The following is a 13,602-nucleotide window of genomic DNA, read 5'->3' as shown; positions in this document are numbered from 1 at the left end:
GGCGGGTACGTCCCGGTTCTTGCCGCAGGCGCTGCGGTGGCGGAGGGCTCACACAGCCCCGACGGGAAGGGTACAGTCAGAGCGAGCTGCTCCTCCGTGCCGCTCTGCCGGTCCAGGCCGGCGGTTCAAAGGGGGCCTGCAGCGGCGTGGCTGAGGCGCCCTGGCGCTGCCTGCGCGCAATTCCCGCCTAGCTACTCCCGGCCGCCCGGCGCCTGCGAAGAGGTGGGCAGTCCTCGGTCCTGCCGGCGCGGGCAGGCAGCGGGCTGCGATGCGGAGCCGGCCGGGGCACTTCGTGGACCTGCGGCTGAAGCAGCGCGTTAAGCAGGTACCGAGGCTGGCGGCGGCCTCAAGGGGAGGCATCGGCGAGGGAGGGCTCCCTCAGGACTGCATGGTTCGCCGCTCCGCTACCCCGCCTTGCGGAAAGTGTCTGGGCCATCGGCCTGTTCAGAGGTGGGAGGGAAGCTCGGAGGGTCCCAGAACGCTGCCTGGCCTCTCCGGGGTTTAGAAATGGGGGGGGGGGGGGGGGTATTTTTTGGCTTTTTGTTTCCTTTTGTTTTATTCTTCAGTATTTCGATCCTGAAGCTGGCTGCAATTTCAAATCAGATGAATCTCATAGAGCCGTGGAATGGTTATGGTTGGAAGGGACCTTAAAGCTCATCCAGTTTGAACCCCCTGCCACAGGCAGAGACACCTCCCACTAGACCAGGTTGTTCCAAGCCCAGTCCAACCTCGCCTTGAACATTGCCAGGGATGGGGCAGCCACAGCTTCTCTGGACACCCTGTGCCAGCGCCTCAGCACCCACAGCTTCTCTGGACACCCTGTGCCAGCGCCTCAGCACCCTCACAGGGAAGAACTTCTGCTTAATGTCTAATCTGAATGTCCCCGCTCTCAGTTTAAAGCCATTCCCCCTTGTGCTGTCCTTACAGGCCCTAAAAGCCACGCTCCTGTTTTTTTATAGCCCCTTTAGGCACTGGGAGCTGTTCTAAGGTCTCCCCTTAAGGAGCTTTCTCTTCTCCAGAATAAACCAGCCCACCTTTCTCAGTCTGTCTCCAAAGCAGAGGTGCTCCAAGCCCCTTGGAGCATCTTCATGGCCTCCTCTGGACTTGCTCCAACAAGTTTCCATCCTTCTTATGTTGGGGGTCTCAGAACTGGACACAGTACTCCAATGTAGTCCAGAGAAAATGCACTCGGAGTATACGCAGGCAAAGTGAGTGTTTACCTTTGGAAACATGTACATTGATTATATTAATTGATGACTGAAGAAAAGGGAAGAAATAAGGTTACTTCCGCAACACACCCGTGAAGAGCAGGGAAAACAGGTGGCATAGTGCTGAGTCACACCTTCTGAAAATTTATGGTGACTTGGGAATTAAACACCATTTCTCTGAGTCTGTGGATAAGTACTCCGGTTCTAATTCCTTCAGTGTGAGTGGCTGCTTGAGGGAAGTTGCATATTTTAGTTTACAAGATCACAGTGAAATTGTCTTGACTATTCTGAAGTGAGAAAGGCAGCTGGATTTATGGTGGGCTTGATTTTTTTCTGTAGGTCACTAGTTGCTCATGGGTGACATGAAGTGTCATGTCGTTTAAAAAAGGAATTCTGAATTTAATATTAAGCAGTTTGATTTTAAATAGAGGTATTGATTTAAACGAGATTTTGAAGTTCTTGCTGCAGCCTTGGTAATGCCGTATCTTTTAGGGACATTCTGTCTCCTTTTTCTAAGAAGAAAAATGCATCATCAGGGGGTTGGAACCAGGTGATTTTTGAGTCCCTTCAAACCCAAACCATTTTGTGATTCGGTGGTTACCGTATTGAAACTTCTTCTTTCTCCTAATTTGGAGAGTGAGGAGAGAAAGCAAATGGACTCCAGTTGCACCTGAAATTTTATACATTTTCTTGCACTTTAATAACGGTGGTTTGAAAATGGGTTGGATCAGCTGCTGTCAGAAAAAAATAAAAAGGAAAAGCTTTATAGAATTCACTGTAATTTATATACTTTTCATTGAAACATCTTGTAAAGATCAAAGTTTTTATTATGATAGTATCCATGCTGTCATATGAATGTAGATTCTTTCATTTTTAAGGTAGGAGACCTAAACCCAGAAGGAGACTAACTGAGAGAAACCAAGAACTTTAAAAGGATGGACAATAAGATGGCATGTGGGTTACAAAGTCACCTTTCTTACTAAATAAAAACAATGGCATTGCACCACCAGAGATCATGGAGCCGCCAAAACACAGTGTGCTACTTTTCCCCTCTGTGTCTTAATAAGCTTTACTGTTTCATTGGGAAATACTGTCTAGTGTGTTCCAAGGCAGTTCAAAGCTGTTTGCAATTTTCATTTCTAAGAAGAGTAGGCATATTTGATCTATTTGTTCTGGTGAAGTGATTGACAAAGATTTCATTTGCTGCTTAAAATTCTTCATTTCAGTATCTTGCAAGTAGTAAATGTGGCCAGTATGTTGACATTGGAATCCTAGCATCTGATTTGCAGAAAACCTACAGGTGAGCAAAGATTTGTACTTCAGCAGTGTTTCCATCTGCTGATATATCTAGTAACTCTTACTTTATTAATGCACTGGCATTGGAAGATCTAGTTGTGGTTTGTTTTTTGTGGGCTGCTTTTTTTGTTTTAATTAAACAGCTACAGATGTATTGCAGCATGTTGGTCCTTACCCTCAGTGAGCTGAAATGTTAGGGAAAATAACACTTCGGTGCAGGCAGTTGGGGGAGATTAGAGGGCTCAGCAGGATGGTCAGTCTTGCCTAATTAATTTTAGGCTGATATGGGTGGGAGCAAGGTTGTGTGTCAGCAGGTCATCGGTGGCTGTGGGGGTTAATGAAGGTGGAGAATTATATTCATTCATGTTTGTGTGTTCTGTTTGTGCCTTGTTAGAGAAAGGGAGCCAAACCCTTTGCTTAGGATGCTTACAGGTCTTGGTGTTTTGTTTTGTTTTTCCTCTTTCAGCGATTTTATAAAAGCAAATAGATAAAATATACCCTTAGGAAGTGAAGGTAAAAGGTTGATGATTTTTGTTTGCATTTAAGGGTGCTCATTGTATCAGATTTTCTTATAGTGACTGTTATTGATCAGCAGTCATTCCTCACTGGACTGTCCTTCCTAGTCCTGTGTTCATCCAGTGTGATTGTATGTGGCTGCTTCTCTGTATCTACAGCTAAAAAGGATCTTGATAGTATTAACTAAACATCCCTTTAGAGCCCAGTATAGTTTGGTGCTTTTGCTTCATCCCAGTGATTGAGCTGTTCCAGGCTTAAGACAAAACAATTGTGTGTTCACATGGTTTATAGCTTCTATAAAAGTTTGGTTTTCAACTGACAATGTATTTTTTCCCCCTGAAAATGACACTGTGGTGGGGGAAGAAGCAGTTGGTGTAACCTGTTTATTTTGGGTTTTTTTCAGTGCAGACTATGGACGAAGAAAACGAAATGCTTTTAGAATACAAGTTGAAAAAGGTAGTTCTGTTAGTATTATGTCCAAGATCAAATTTTTTGAATATGCTTTGGCTGTTTTCTTAACATGTTTGAACCTTTCCTTTTAGTGTTTGGAATAATCAGTAATGAAAAAGAACGTGAAGATTTAGCAGGTTTAGAAGCCGAACACGTGGCAAAAAGAGCAAGACAGCAAGAGAAAAATGAGTAAGAAGAATTTTGACCATTAGATTACTTTAATAATGCCATTAGTATTGTGGCTTCTTTAAAACTTTCTTTCTGCATATTATTAAATTTTGGTAGCTTTAAGGTTACAGACAGATCTTTGATTTCCCATAGGCCTGTCTTCATCAGAAATTACCTGTAGTGAATGGAAGCACTTTTTTCACTGAAGACAAGCATATACTAGAACCAGTCACAATTTTTCTGTTATGGGGATCATATAGTCCTCAATTAGTGGATAACCTTGAGGCTTTCTTGATAGTTTTCCATAAGAGGCCCCAGTCCTCATGTGATTCAGTTCCTTAGTTTTGTTTTGTGTTTAAACATTCTTGGGTGTGAGGGACATTAACTGAATCTGAGATAAAAGGCTACAAGATGGGCTATTCAGAGTAAATCACTGCTGGATCTGAGGTTTCCTGACTCCCAGTTCTGCAGTCTCATGGACCATTCTGGTTTCTCTAACCTCTGATAGGTATTAAGGGTCTCATAGGAAATCAGGACATGGTTGTCAGAAGAGCTAGTCCAGTACAGCAGTGAATTGCTAGTACTTCCCTTGTGCCAGCACTGGAGATTGTGTGATCTCTTGGTGAACTGAATCAGATTGATCCTACACCACTTTTTCTTAGGGCAGTCTTTCAGCCATGTTGCAAAGTTTATCTAACGCATGGCAGACTTGGAAAGGATGTGGTTTTTAACTCTTCATAGGAGTAAATTTAGAGCATGAAAGTCAGGGATTTTTCTCCAGTCTTAGGCTACATATCATGGGTTTAGGGAACCACGTTGTAAGATTGCATTGTTTTGTTTTGGGGGTGTCTCCTTTGCAGTTCTGCTCTGATATCCTAATAGGTTTTGTCTTCCTTCCATGTAAAGGACTGGAGGAAGTGCCACAGATGACTCTGATTATGATGATTATCCAGAAGATCTAGTAAGTTGTATTTAATATAATTGTTTGTATTTGCATAACACACAATTCTGTGTTGTGAAATTGCAGTGCACTTGGAGAGTTTAAAAACGAAGGTGAGGTAAAGTCAGAGTTGGCAATTCCAGCTGAGAATCTATAGAAGTGAAAGGAGGCTGTTTTCTGAAGAAGGGAGAATCTGTAGTGGGGAGTCACTTCTTAAGAATGCGTGCTGGGGGCCAGATTGAAGGAGCTGACATACCTATTACTAAAAGAGGTGACTATCAATTAACAGGGGTCATTCAGAGTGAATTGCAAAGACTGCTCTCTTTGACTAGCAGATACAGTTTTATATGCTGTTGTTTGCTTTGCAGGGGAGTAGGGTAGAAGATGCATGGCTACTTTATAATACTAAATATTGTTTATGAAATACTTTTCATTGGCCTCAGTATAAATAATCCAAGTTATAACCTGTATATTTTCTTTTAAAATACATTTTGCAGTCTACAAATCACATGAACAGTTCCCTGCTGAGCTTATACAAGAAAGGAAATCCCGATTCTGTTCCAACCACTCCAAAAAATGAACCAATGGAAACCCCCCATCCTGTACGAACAGCTCCCCAAACAAGCACCCTCTCATCAGGAGCAAGAGTAGAAACACGTATCTCTGAGGGTGGCTGGTTCATTGATAAAACTCCATCTGGAAAAGACTTTTTCATTGACCTTTCTGAGGATGGAGAAGGAGATGAAAAGAAACTGATTTCTGAGGTATTGTGTTTTACAAACCCAATGTGATTTAAGTAGCAAGTATGAAGATAATTTCCCGTGTAATTTGTCATGCTTTTGAAGGGTGATACTAAGATCAGACCATCTTTCTCTCTGGATTTTTAAAATGTATTATTTTAATTACAAATGTGCATGTGTTTACAGGTAGCGAACCTATTAAATAGAAAGGAAAGATTGGCTTCAACTCAGTGGAATACTTCCTTTGAGCTTGGTTTCTGAAGAAGGAAGGGCTTAGCCTATTGTTTTGCCTTGTCAAAAGCGATTTTTGAACCTTATGGGCCATTTTAAGTGTGTTTGTATGAGAGGTAAAAAAGTCACAAAATTACAACTTCCTTCACCATTTTTTGAGGCAAATGTAGTGCTCAGTATTAGAGAGACCCAGATTAATGCCCATACTTAGAGAAAGGTTAGCAGAACTTAGCTATTATTTATTCTGTTAGCCAGTGACCAGCCTAACTAGTCAGGAAGCATGTGGCTTGCTGTAGCCATAGCACATGGTCTCCTTTAGCCAGTGGTTAAGTCTTAGAGCATGGAAAAAAGCTGAAATTGTTTGGATGGACAAGAGTTGGGGAAGTTGAAGGGAAATTGCATTGATTTATAAAGCAGTTAGAAGTAGGTCCTACTCCCCATCAAGACATATTGGCTACTTCGTGATTCCTCTCCTCCCCCCGCAATGTTTTTATCTTATTTAGGAAAAAAACACCCAGATTTGTTTAGCTGTTGAGATTTTTCCATTTGTGCATGGGAGATAACACACATTGTTTGGCTGACCAGATGTTTTGGCAGGATGCTCTTTTTTTATGTGAAGGAAGAACTACATTTATATCCACCTTTATAACTGCACAACAAAGTACTTAGTGAACAGGTAGATTTGAGACATCATCCCTTTGTCCTGCTAGTACTGTGCCCTCTTACATAGAGAAATTGAATAAAAGGGAGATCTTCAAATTGTAAAATGTTTGCAATACTGTATACTGAAAAACATACAAAACCCTTTCTCAAAGAACCTCTTTTTTCTTTGTTTTCTCCTGTATTAGTAATTTTTTTTCATACAGTTAATTTATGTCGGCACTGAATAATATTTTCTTATAGCCACTCATGACTTACTAGTAATAAGAATTGTTTCCATTGGGGTTAATATATTCATATAGGTATATGAATCCCCAAAGCGGATTGCTTTATGGTATACAAATAACTACTGTCTGATTTTGGTTAGTGGTTTGGGAGTTTTGGGTGAGGAAAGGTGTTTGGGGTTTTTTTGCTTGGAGATACATACTCTTAGCAAAAAAAGTGACTGCTGTAATTGAACCTTTTAAAAAGGGCTAATTTTCAGTAAAAAAAAAAAAAAAGGCTTTTCTACAAAAAGAAGGGGTTGAATTCCTGCCTTGCTTCTCTTTATTTATATAATATGCGTAAGATAAGCATCATAGACACACGCTTTGTCCTTTTAAGTATTTGCAGCAATTCACTGACTTGCAAAGCTTTTTATATTTAGTTCTGGGTTTATGCCCTAGAAATCAACAGAAGTGTCTGTCTTGGAGAGTGAAAGAAAGAAGACAAAGGGTAAGAGAACAAAAAGAAAAAAAGAAGAACTTCCAGATGTAGATGAAGAGATTAATTCCATCTTGCTTAAAGAGAAAGGTGAGAAGTTACTTGCAGAGTGTTACTCCAGAGAGTGTTTGACCATGGGATCCATTACCAGAGAAGTGTTTTCTGATCATCCTCAAGCATTTATTTTTTTGTTAAGCAATGTTACTTAACATAGTACTAAAAATACATTCCAGTCCTGTGTCTGCTACCACAAAATAATACTATTCCATGTACTTAGCTAATTGTTTAGCCTGAATACTTTTTGGTTTGGTGTTAGTAATTTGCATGACTTTTTCTCCTTAACAGTTAGAAGTAAGGCACCAGAGCTTTACCACCCTTCAGTGAAGTTTGAGGATGTAGGAGGCAATGATGGAACTTTAAAGGTTTGTGAAAATTGTATTTGTGGGGTACAGAATGCACTGAATAAAATGTCAGATGAAAAATAATAAAGAAGAAATCTGACAGTATTCATCTGCATGGTGCTGAGAGCAGCTGCCTGTACCAACAGCAACAAAGTGTTTTTTCCCTTTGATTAATCTTGCTGAAAGCAGTCACTGAAATTTGTGTTAGTGAACAGAATTTGCTTTATTTTTCCCTATGATATTAGCAATCTCTAATACTAATTGCTGCAATTTAGATGGAGGTCTCCCTTGTTCTTAACAGGAAATATGCAAGATGCTTATTCATGTCCGTCACCCTGAAGTCTATAAGCACTTAGGCGTGGTTCCGCCTCGCGGTTTTCTTTTACATGGACCACCAGGATGTGGAAAGACACTACTTGCACAGGCAATTGCTGGGGTGAGATAGCTTTAAATTTACAGTTTCTTCTTTTTCTGAATTATACTTAGAAAGAAAATATAATCCTCCTTCATAGAATGGTTTGGGTTGGAAAGGACCTAAAGATCATCCAATTCCAACCCCCTGCCATGGGCAGGGACGCCTCACACTAGACCACATTGCCCAAAGGTCTCTCCAACCTGGCCCTGAACACTGCCAGGGATGGAGTATATCATGATAACCTAGATTTTTCTTCTTTTTTGTCTCTTTTCTCTCCATTCAGTCTTAGTCTCAAACACATTCATCTTTACTTCCTTTGTTTAAATTCCGTCTGAATCTGTACTTGATAGAACCTCATATATAAAGAGGGGATATAGTGACAGGGTTTTATGTTGAATTTACTTGTTTTGAGGCATTCCCAGGACAACAGGATAGACATGGGTATTGAGAAGGCTATATATAAAAGATACTTTTGGTTAAATTTACCGTAGTGTTTTAAGCATGGACTGAACCTTACCGTCTTTTATGAAGCATTATATTGATTCTGTTGGGTGGCATCCATTGAACAGTGATTTCTGAATTTCAGACTGGATATTGCCTTCCCTGCGTCAAGCTAATAATTTCAGATCATAGGACAATATTGGTGTTAATAGTTTGGTGTGTGGTGAGGCTGCTGGGCTGCTATGTGCCTGTTTTGGGTATAAATCTAGGGGCTATTAAGGGGTATTTGGTGCTAACCATGGACATTTCTTTAATACAGTTATTCCTTAAATGTCACAGATTGTAACCTTAAGTATAGATACGTGGAAATTAGAAACTTTTGTAGGGAAGATTTTATTTTTTGAAAAAAAAAATGGATGTTTATTCCTTAAGTGTTGGTTAGACCCTTCTGACATAATTTCAGATGTTTTCATTTAAAAGATTTGGGTTTCTTCTTTTCAATGCTTTATTGTTAAAAGGTACCCATTGAGTGAATCTGTGCTATTTAACGATTCAGTGGGTATTTGTATCCTGGAAGGGTACTAAATTTGGGGAAAGAACCATGACACAAGTGGAAAAATGTTCAGAGATGAGTTAAAAAGATGTGGAAAGTCTGGAGAGGGTCCAGAGAAGGGTCATAAACATGATCAAAGGACTGGGAAGCTGCCATGTGAGGGAAGGCTGAGAGATCTGGGTTTGCTCTACCTTGAGAAAAGAATGTTCATGGGAGACCTTGTCACCATGTTCTGGTATTTAAAGGATGGCTGTAAAGAAGATGGAGAGTCCCTTTCTACAAGGAGTCACATGGAAAAGAGGGGGGGTGATGGATGCAAGTTACTTATGGGGAGATTCAGTTTGGGAATTTTTTCACAGTAAGAACAATCAGAATGATTCCCTAGGGAAGTGGTAGATTCCCCAATGCTGGATACTGTTAAGATTCAGCTGGACAGGGCACTAGGACATCTTTTTTAGACTCTTGTGTTTTGCAAAGAAGGGTTGCACCAGATGGTCCTTGAGATCCCTTCTAACCTGGGATTCTGATTCTGTGGTTAATGTAATGACTAATTCTTAAATACGAGATTTTCAGTAGTGCTGTTTAAGGCAGATTAGCTCCTCCAAGTCCCATGTGCTTCTGGTGGCCTTGATTTGTATAAATTAGGATTATTTTTTAATATATATGTGTAGTTCAAAGATCTTGAAATAAGCTGCCACTACCTATAGCACTACTGGGCTACAGACTATCAAAGTTACAATTTTGCTTACTTTTAAGAGCAGAAAAACATGGCCTTGAGCTTTACAAGTATCTTACTGTATACTCCTCAGGTATTTCTGGAGCAAGTTTGAGGGAACCAAACCTTGTGGAGATCTCTTTCTTCCACACTGCTAAGCAACACTTTTCACAGATGGAAATAGGCAATTTTCTCAAGAAGGGAGCTCAAGCAAGCACTGAAGTATATGTGTTGTGAAGGACTCTGTTGGGGACCAAGGTGCAAAGCTATTTGACAGTGCAATTGTTCTCTAACTGAATTAGGAAAACGTGGTTTTTGTATCCATTTCTGTTCACTTGGCCAAATGGCACAGACCCATTTTAAATCAGAGGATACAACTCATCTGTTTTTTAAAGCTCTTTAAGTTTTAGTCTTGATTAAATAATCTTTGGGCATAAAAGATGTCATACTGGAAAATATCTGTCCTCTAGGACAGCCAATATTTCTAACCTCTAGATATATCATGCAATACATGATATTGTATGTTCCTTGTCTTTTTCAGGAACTTGAGCTCCCGATGCTGAAAGTTGCAGCAACAGAGGTGGTGTCTGGAGTGTCAGGGGAGTCTGAGCAGAAACTGAGAGAGCTGTTTGAGCAGGCTGTGGTGAGACACTGGACTGTTTTTCCTTTTCTTTGTAAGGATTCATACTTTGTTGCTGTGGTATGAATGTGAGTGAATCTTTGTACTGCTACACACAAGTCATAGTGTCTCCCCTTCTGTGAGTAGAATTCCATTGTACTGTCATGCTGTCATAGAACACAAAGATCACTGTTCTGAAATCTTGACCAAAGATAGTTCATCATATCAGTGTAAAGTGATCATCATAAATTTACCTATTTGGAGCTGCTTGGCTTGATACATAAAAATAGGGAAGAGCAGTTCACTGTACTCTTTTATTATAACATTTTTTTGCTGTTTTTATCTGGCATGGGATTTGAGTGAATGTGAGAGACTTAAAACCTGGGGGTTTAAGTATAAAGTATGAAATCTGGGACAAACATAATAAGAGAACAAACCAAATTACAGCTGAAATCTTGCTTTGTTGCAATTTCCAGACTCGGTAAGAAGCAAAGAGAACCAGCCAGGTTAAAACATTAAACATTTAATATGTGGCTAATGTTTTATTTCATGAGGTCAGTTTTGTGTTCCTGACCTCTGAGAATGTTCTGGTTTTCCAACTTTATTCCATTTTTCTGCTCTCCCCTACAAATGTAGATAGGTGTTTAGAGTATGTTCCTGTAAAAAAGAATGCTAAACAAAGCTAAACTGCTTATTGTGAAGCTGTTAGATTATTATGTTTCCAGTTCTAACTACATTTTAATTTTAGAAAGCCTTGTTAAGATGTTTTTTTTAGAATAAAAATGAGTGTGGTTTCACAGATTTTTTTTTTTAGAAATTGTATCTTTTGTGTGTACATTGAGGGGAGGTTGCTTTATTTTTAAAGCAACTAAATATATTGCATGAAAGATGTTTAAAAATAAAATGTGGCCTTTCTTATAGTCTTTCACGTTCACTTAAGTAGCTTTTCCACTTAGTTTTTGTACAGGGAACAAAGCTATAGTTACACATTATGTATGTGCTGTGAATCTTTACATCTTAATTGCATTTTCTCCCGAAGTGGAGATGAATGACGACTAGATGGCGCTGTTGCCACCCGATAGCGCCGAATGCATGGGTCTGAAAATACTGGTGTTTTATATTGGACTGTTTTTGAAGATGATTCTAGTGTTTTCCTTAAGTATTCCTCTGCACTACTAGTGCTTTTTGAGCATATGAATAATCTTACATCCGTTAAACACTGTTCTGTTAGTTACACTAATTATTCTTCTATATTAGAGCTGGCTTTTTATGAAGTACATGGAATTTCAGAACACTTGTAGGAGTTGCTCATTACTCATTTATACTCTTCGAACATGGTTAGGCTCTGCCAGTCATCTGGAAGCTGGCAGATCATTCTTCATGACTACCTACTGCTCCTTCTATTTTGTGATATATGTCAGTAACACTAACTCTTGAAATTCCACAGCTCTAATGTCACTAACAAAACAAACAAAAACCAACCCAGACCTTTCTTGCCTGATTTTCTTTTCTGGACTTAAGCAAGTAAGCAGTCACAGCGGTGTATTTATCAAAAAAATAAACCAGCGTAGAGGCAAGTTTAAATTTTAAACAATATATAGACACATTTTGAATCTCAATGCCTTAATGATTTCATAGCCTCAGCTCAGCACAGTTTCATAGTCTGGTGGCTCTCCAGATAGTAATAACAACAGAATTGTTCTAGGGCAGGCTGCTTGTGCAGCAGACTTACAGTAATGCTTACAACATAGAAAGTCTGAATAATTTCTTTCTCTCTTGTAATGCACTCTGACATTGTAATTCTGTAACTATTAATATTTCTTGTTCCTAGTCCAATGCACCGTGTGTCCTTTTCATTGATGAGATTGATGCCATCACCCCAAAAAGAGAAGTTGCATCGAAGGACATGGAGCGGAGAATTGTTGCTCAGTTCCTAACTTGCATGGATGGTCAGTTTCAGGAACATCTGTACTAAGCTAAACCTTTTAATGATCAGGCTCGCTGCTTTCCTTCAGTAGTGACTTGTGGTTACTTTCGTGGAGATAGTGGTAATAATTTTTCATGTTTTGGCACAGTTTCCCTGGGGGATGATAGGAAGATTCTAATTAATTTGAGAGAATGTTGCTGCCTTATTTTCACAATGGTCTGTGCAGCGTTACAAAAGCCTGTCTGTTGGACAGAGAGTTATAATAGGAAAATGTGTCAAATGTCGTTTGAAATGCTTATTTCTTACTTGATTGTGCAAAGTGCAAATTCGAAGTAGTGGCTATAAGGATGAACAGCAGTTTAGTCTGCCTTTGGCTAGTTTATCTCTGCTGTTCTGAGTATTATTGTGTGCTGCAGAACCAGAATCCTGCTGCTATCAGGATAAAGTTGAGACAGTGGATATGAGTACTAACTTCCTTCCTTCCTTCCTTCCTTCCTTTAGATTTGAATAACGTGGCTGCCACTACCCAGGTCCTTGTTATCGGAGCAACTAACAGACCTGACTCACTTGACCCTGCATTGAGGAGAGCTGGGAGGTTTGATCGGGAAATTCGTTTGGGGATCCCAGATGAAGCAGCAAGAGAAAAGTATGTGTGTTAAAAGTTTAAGCTTCTTTTTGATTAATTAATAAATAAGGGAACAATGTGCAAGTTAACATAAAAATTCAGGAAGAGTATTGTGTTTAGTACTGGTTTTGCCTGTACACACTTGTGGGTCAGCATACACTGAAAAGTGCAGAAGACATTAAGTGTGCATCTTTTCTTTGTCTTGATAGCTGTGACTACATTTGGAATGGTTTCATTTCTTGTGAGCAGTTGTTACTGGGTTTTCAAGTGCCTTAATAGTAGAGAGGATGGAATTAAATATATGTTCCCTGTTGTTCAGAAGATTAACATTCTGTCTTTGGTGCTCCCTGTGTAACTATTAAATTAGGAACATAAATTAAGCCCATTTGTTAGTCCTGTCAAGCACATACATACCTTAAGCAACAGGCCTAAGTTCTTCCATTCCATTTGTTGTGGAAGGTCCAGGCATTAAGCTGAGCTGCAATTATCCTGTTTTGTAACTAGCCCCTTTATATTCCAAATATTTGTGACTGTCAGACTAGATGGAAAAACTAAAACAAACCAAAAACCCCACAACTTTTGCTTTTCTTAATTAAAAAAAAGAACTGCTACTCATTTTCACAATAGCAAAAAACACAGGAAGGGAAATGTAAAGACAGCTGTGGCTTATCTTGATATGCAAAGGAAAGAAAGGTTAAAGGATAAGTTCATTCTAGCTTAAACTTTATTTCTTAGGTTGACAAAACAAACTATTCTGCTTGCAGTATTGCTCACTTTGTGTTCTCAACACTGCTGGCCGATATTCCACCTTTCTTTCCCCCCACCCTGCCCGTACAGTAATTATGTATGTAGTAGTTATGTTCCTCTTGGTTGTGCACAAACATGCAAGTGGTTTGATGTAGAACTAAAGAATTTACTGTTGAGATTTCTTATTCTGATATTTCTTTGGTTTGTGTTGAAAATATGATATTCAGTATGATATTCCCAGAAACAGC

General features: G+C 39.6%; 1 protein-coding gene across 8 annotated transcripts in view; it reads left to right on the top strand.

The window, feature by feature from the left end:
• Positions 1 to 147: 147 nt before the first annotated feature.
• NVL (nuclear VCP like) overlaps positions 148 to 13,602 on the top strand; it is a 42,030-nt gene continuing 28,575 nt past the window's right edge. For 4 of the 8 annotated variants that reach the window (XR_009725011.1, XM_061350461.1, XM_061350464.1 and 1 more), the window contains exons 1-12: positions 148 to 325; positions 2,435 to 2,508; positions 3,424 to 3,476; positions 3,563 to 3,659; positions 4,545 to 4,599; positions 5,076 to 5,342; positions 6,875 to 7,001; positions 7,257 to 7,333; positions 7,614 to 7,748; positions 9,978 to 10,079; positions 11,887 to 12,004; positions 12,484 to 12,628. Coding sequence is in view for 7 of the 8 variants with exons in the window: in XM_061350461.1 (XP_061206445.1) it covers positions 269 to 325; positions 2,435 to 2,508; positions 3,424 to 3,476; positions 3,563 to 3,659; positions 4,545 to 4,599; positions 5,076 to 5,342; positions 6,875 to 7,001; positions 7,257 to 7,333; positions 7,614 to 7,748; positions 9,978 to 10,079; positions 11,887 to 12,004; positions 12,484 to 12,628 (1,307 nt within the window). In the remaining variant the exon portion in view is untranslated. Of the gene's footprint in view, positions 326 to 2,434; positions 2,509 to 3,423; positions 3,477 to 3,562; positions 3,660 to 4,544; positions 4,600 to 5,075; positions 5,343 to 6,874; positions 7,002 to 7,256; positions 7,334 to 7,613; positions 7,749 to 9,977; positions 10,080 to 11,886; positions 12,005 to 12,483; positions 12,629 to 13,602 lie in introns of those variants that run through there. The other 4 variants (XM_061350460.1, XM_061350465.1, XM_061350466.1 and 1 more) reach the window with 4 other exon arrangements.

The sequence above is a fragment of the Neopsephotus bourkii genome, unplaced genomic scaffold (genome assembly GCF_033783945.1).
Source record: "Neopsephotus bourkii isolate Nb327-2 ecotype Australia unplaced genomic scaffold, CSIRO-AGI_Nbou_v1 NB_518, whole genome shotgun sequence".
NCBI lineage: Eukaryota > Metazoa > Chordata > Aves > Psittaciformes > Psittacidae > Neopsephotus > Neopsephotus bourkii.
Note: the sequence above shows the minus strand (reverse complement) of the source record. Positions and strands in the feature narration are given on the sequence as shown.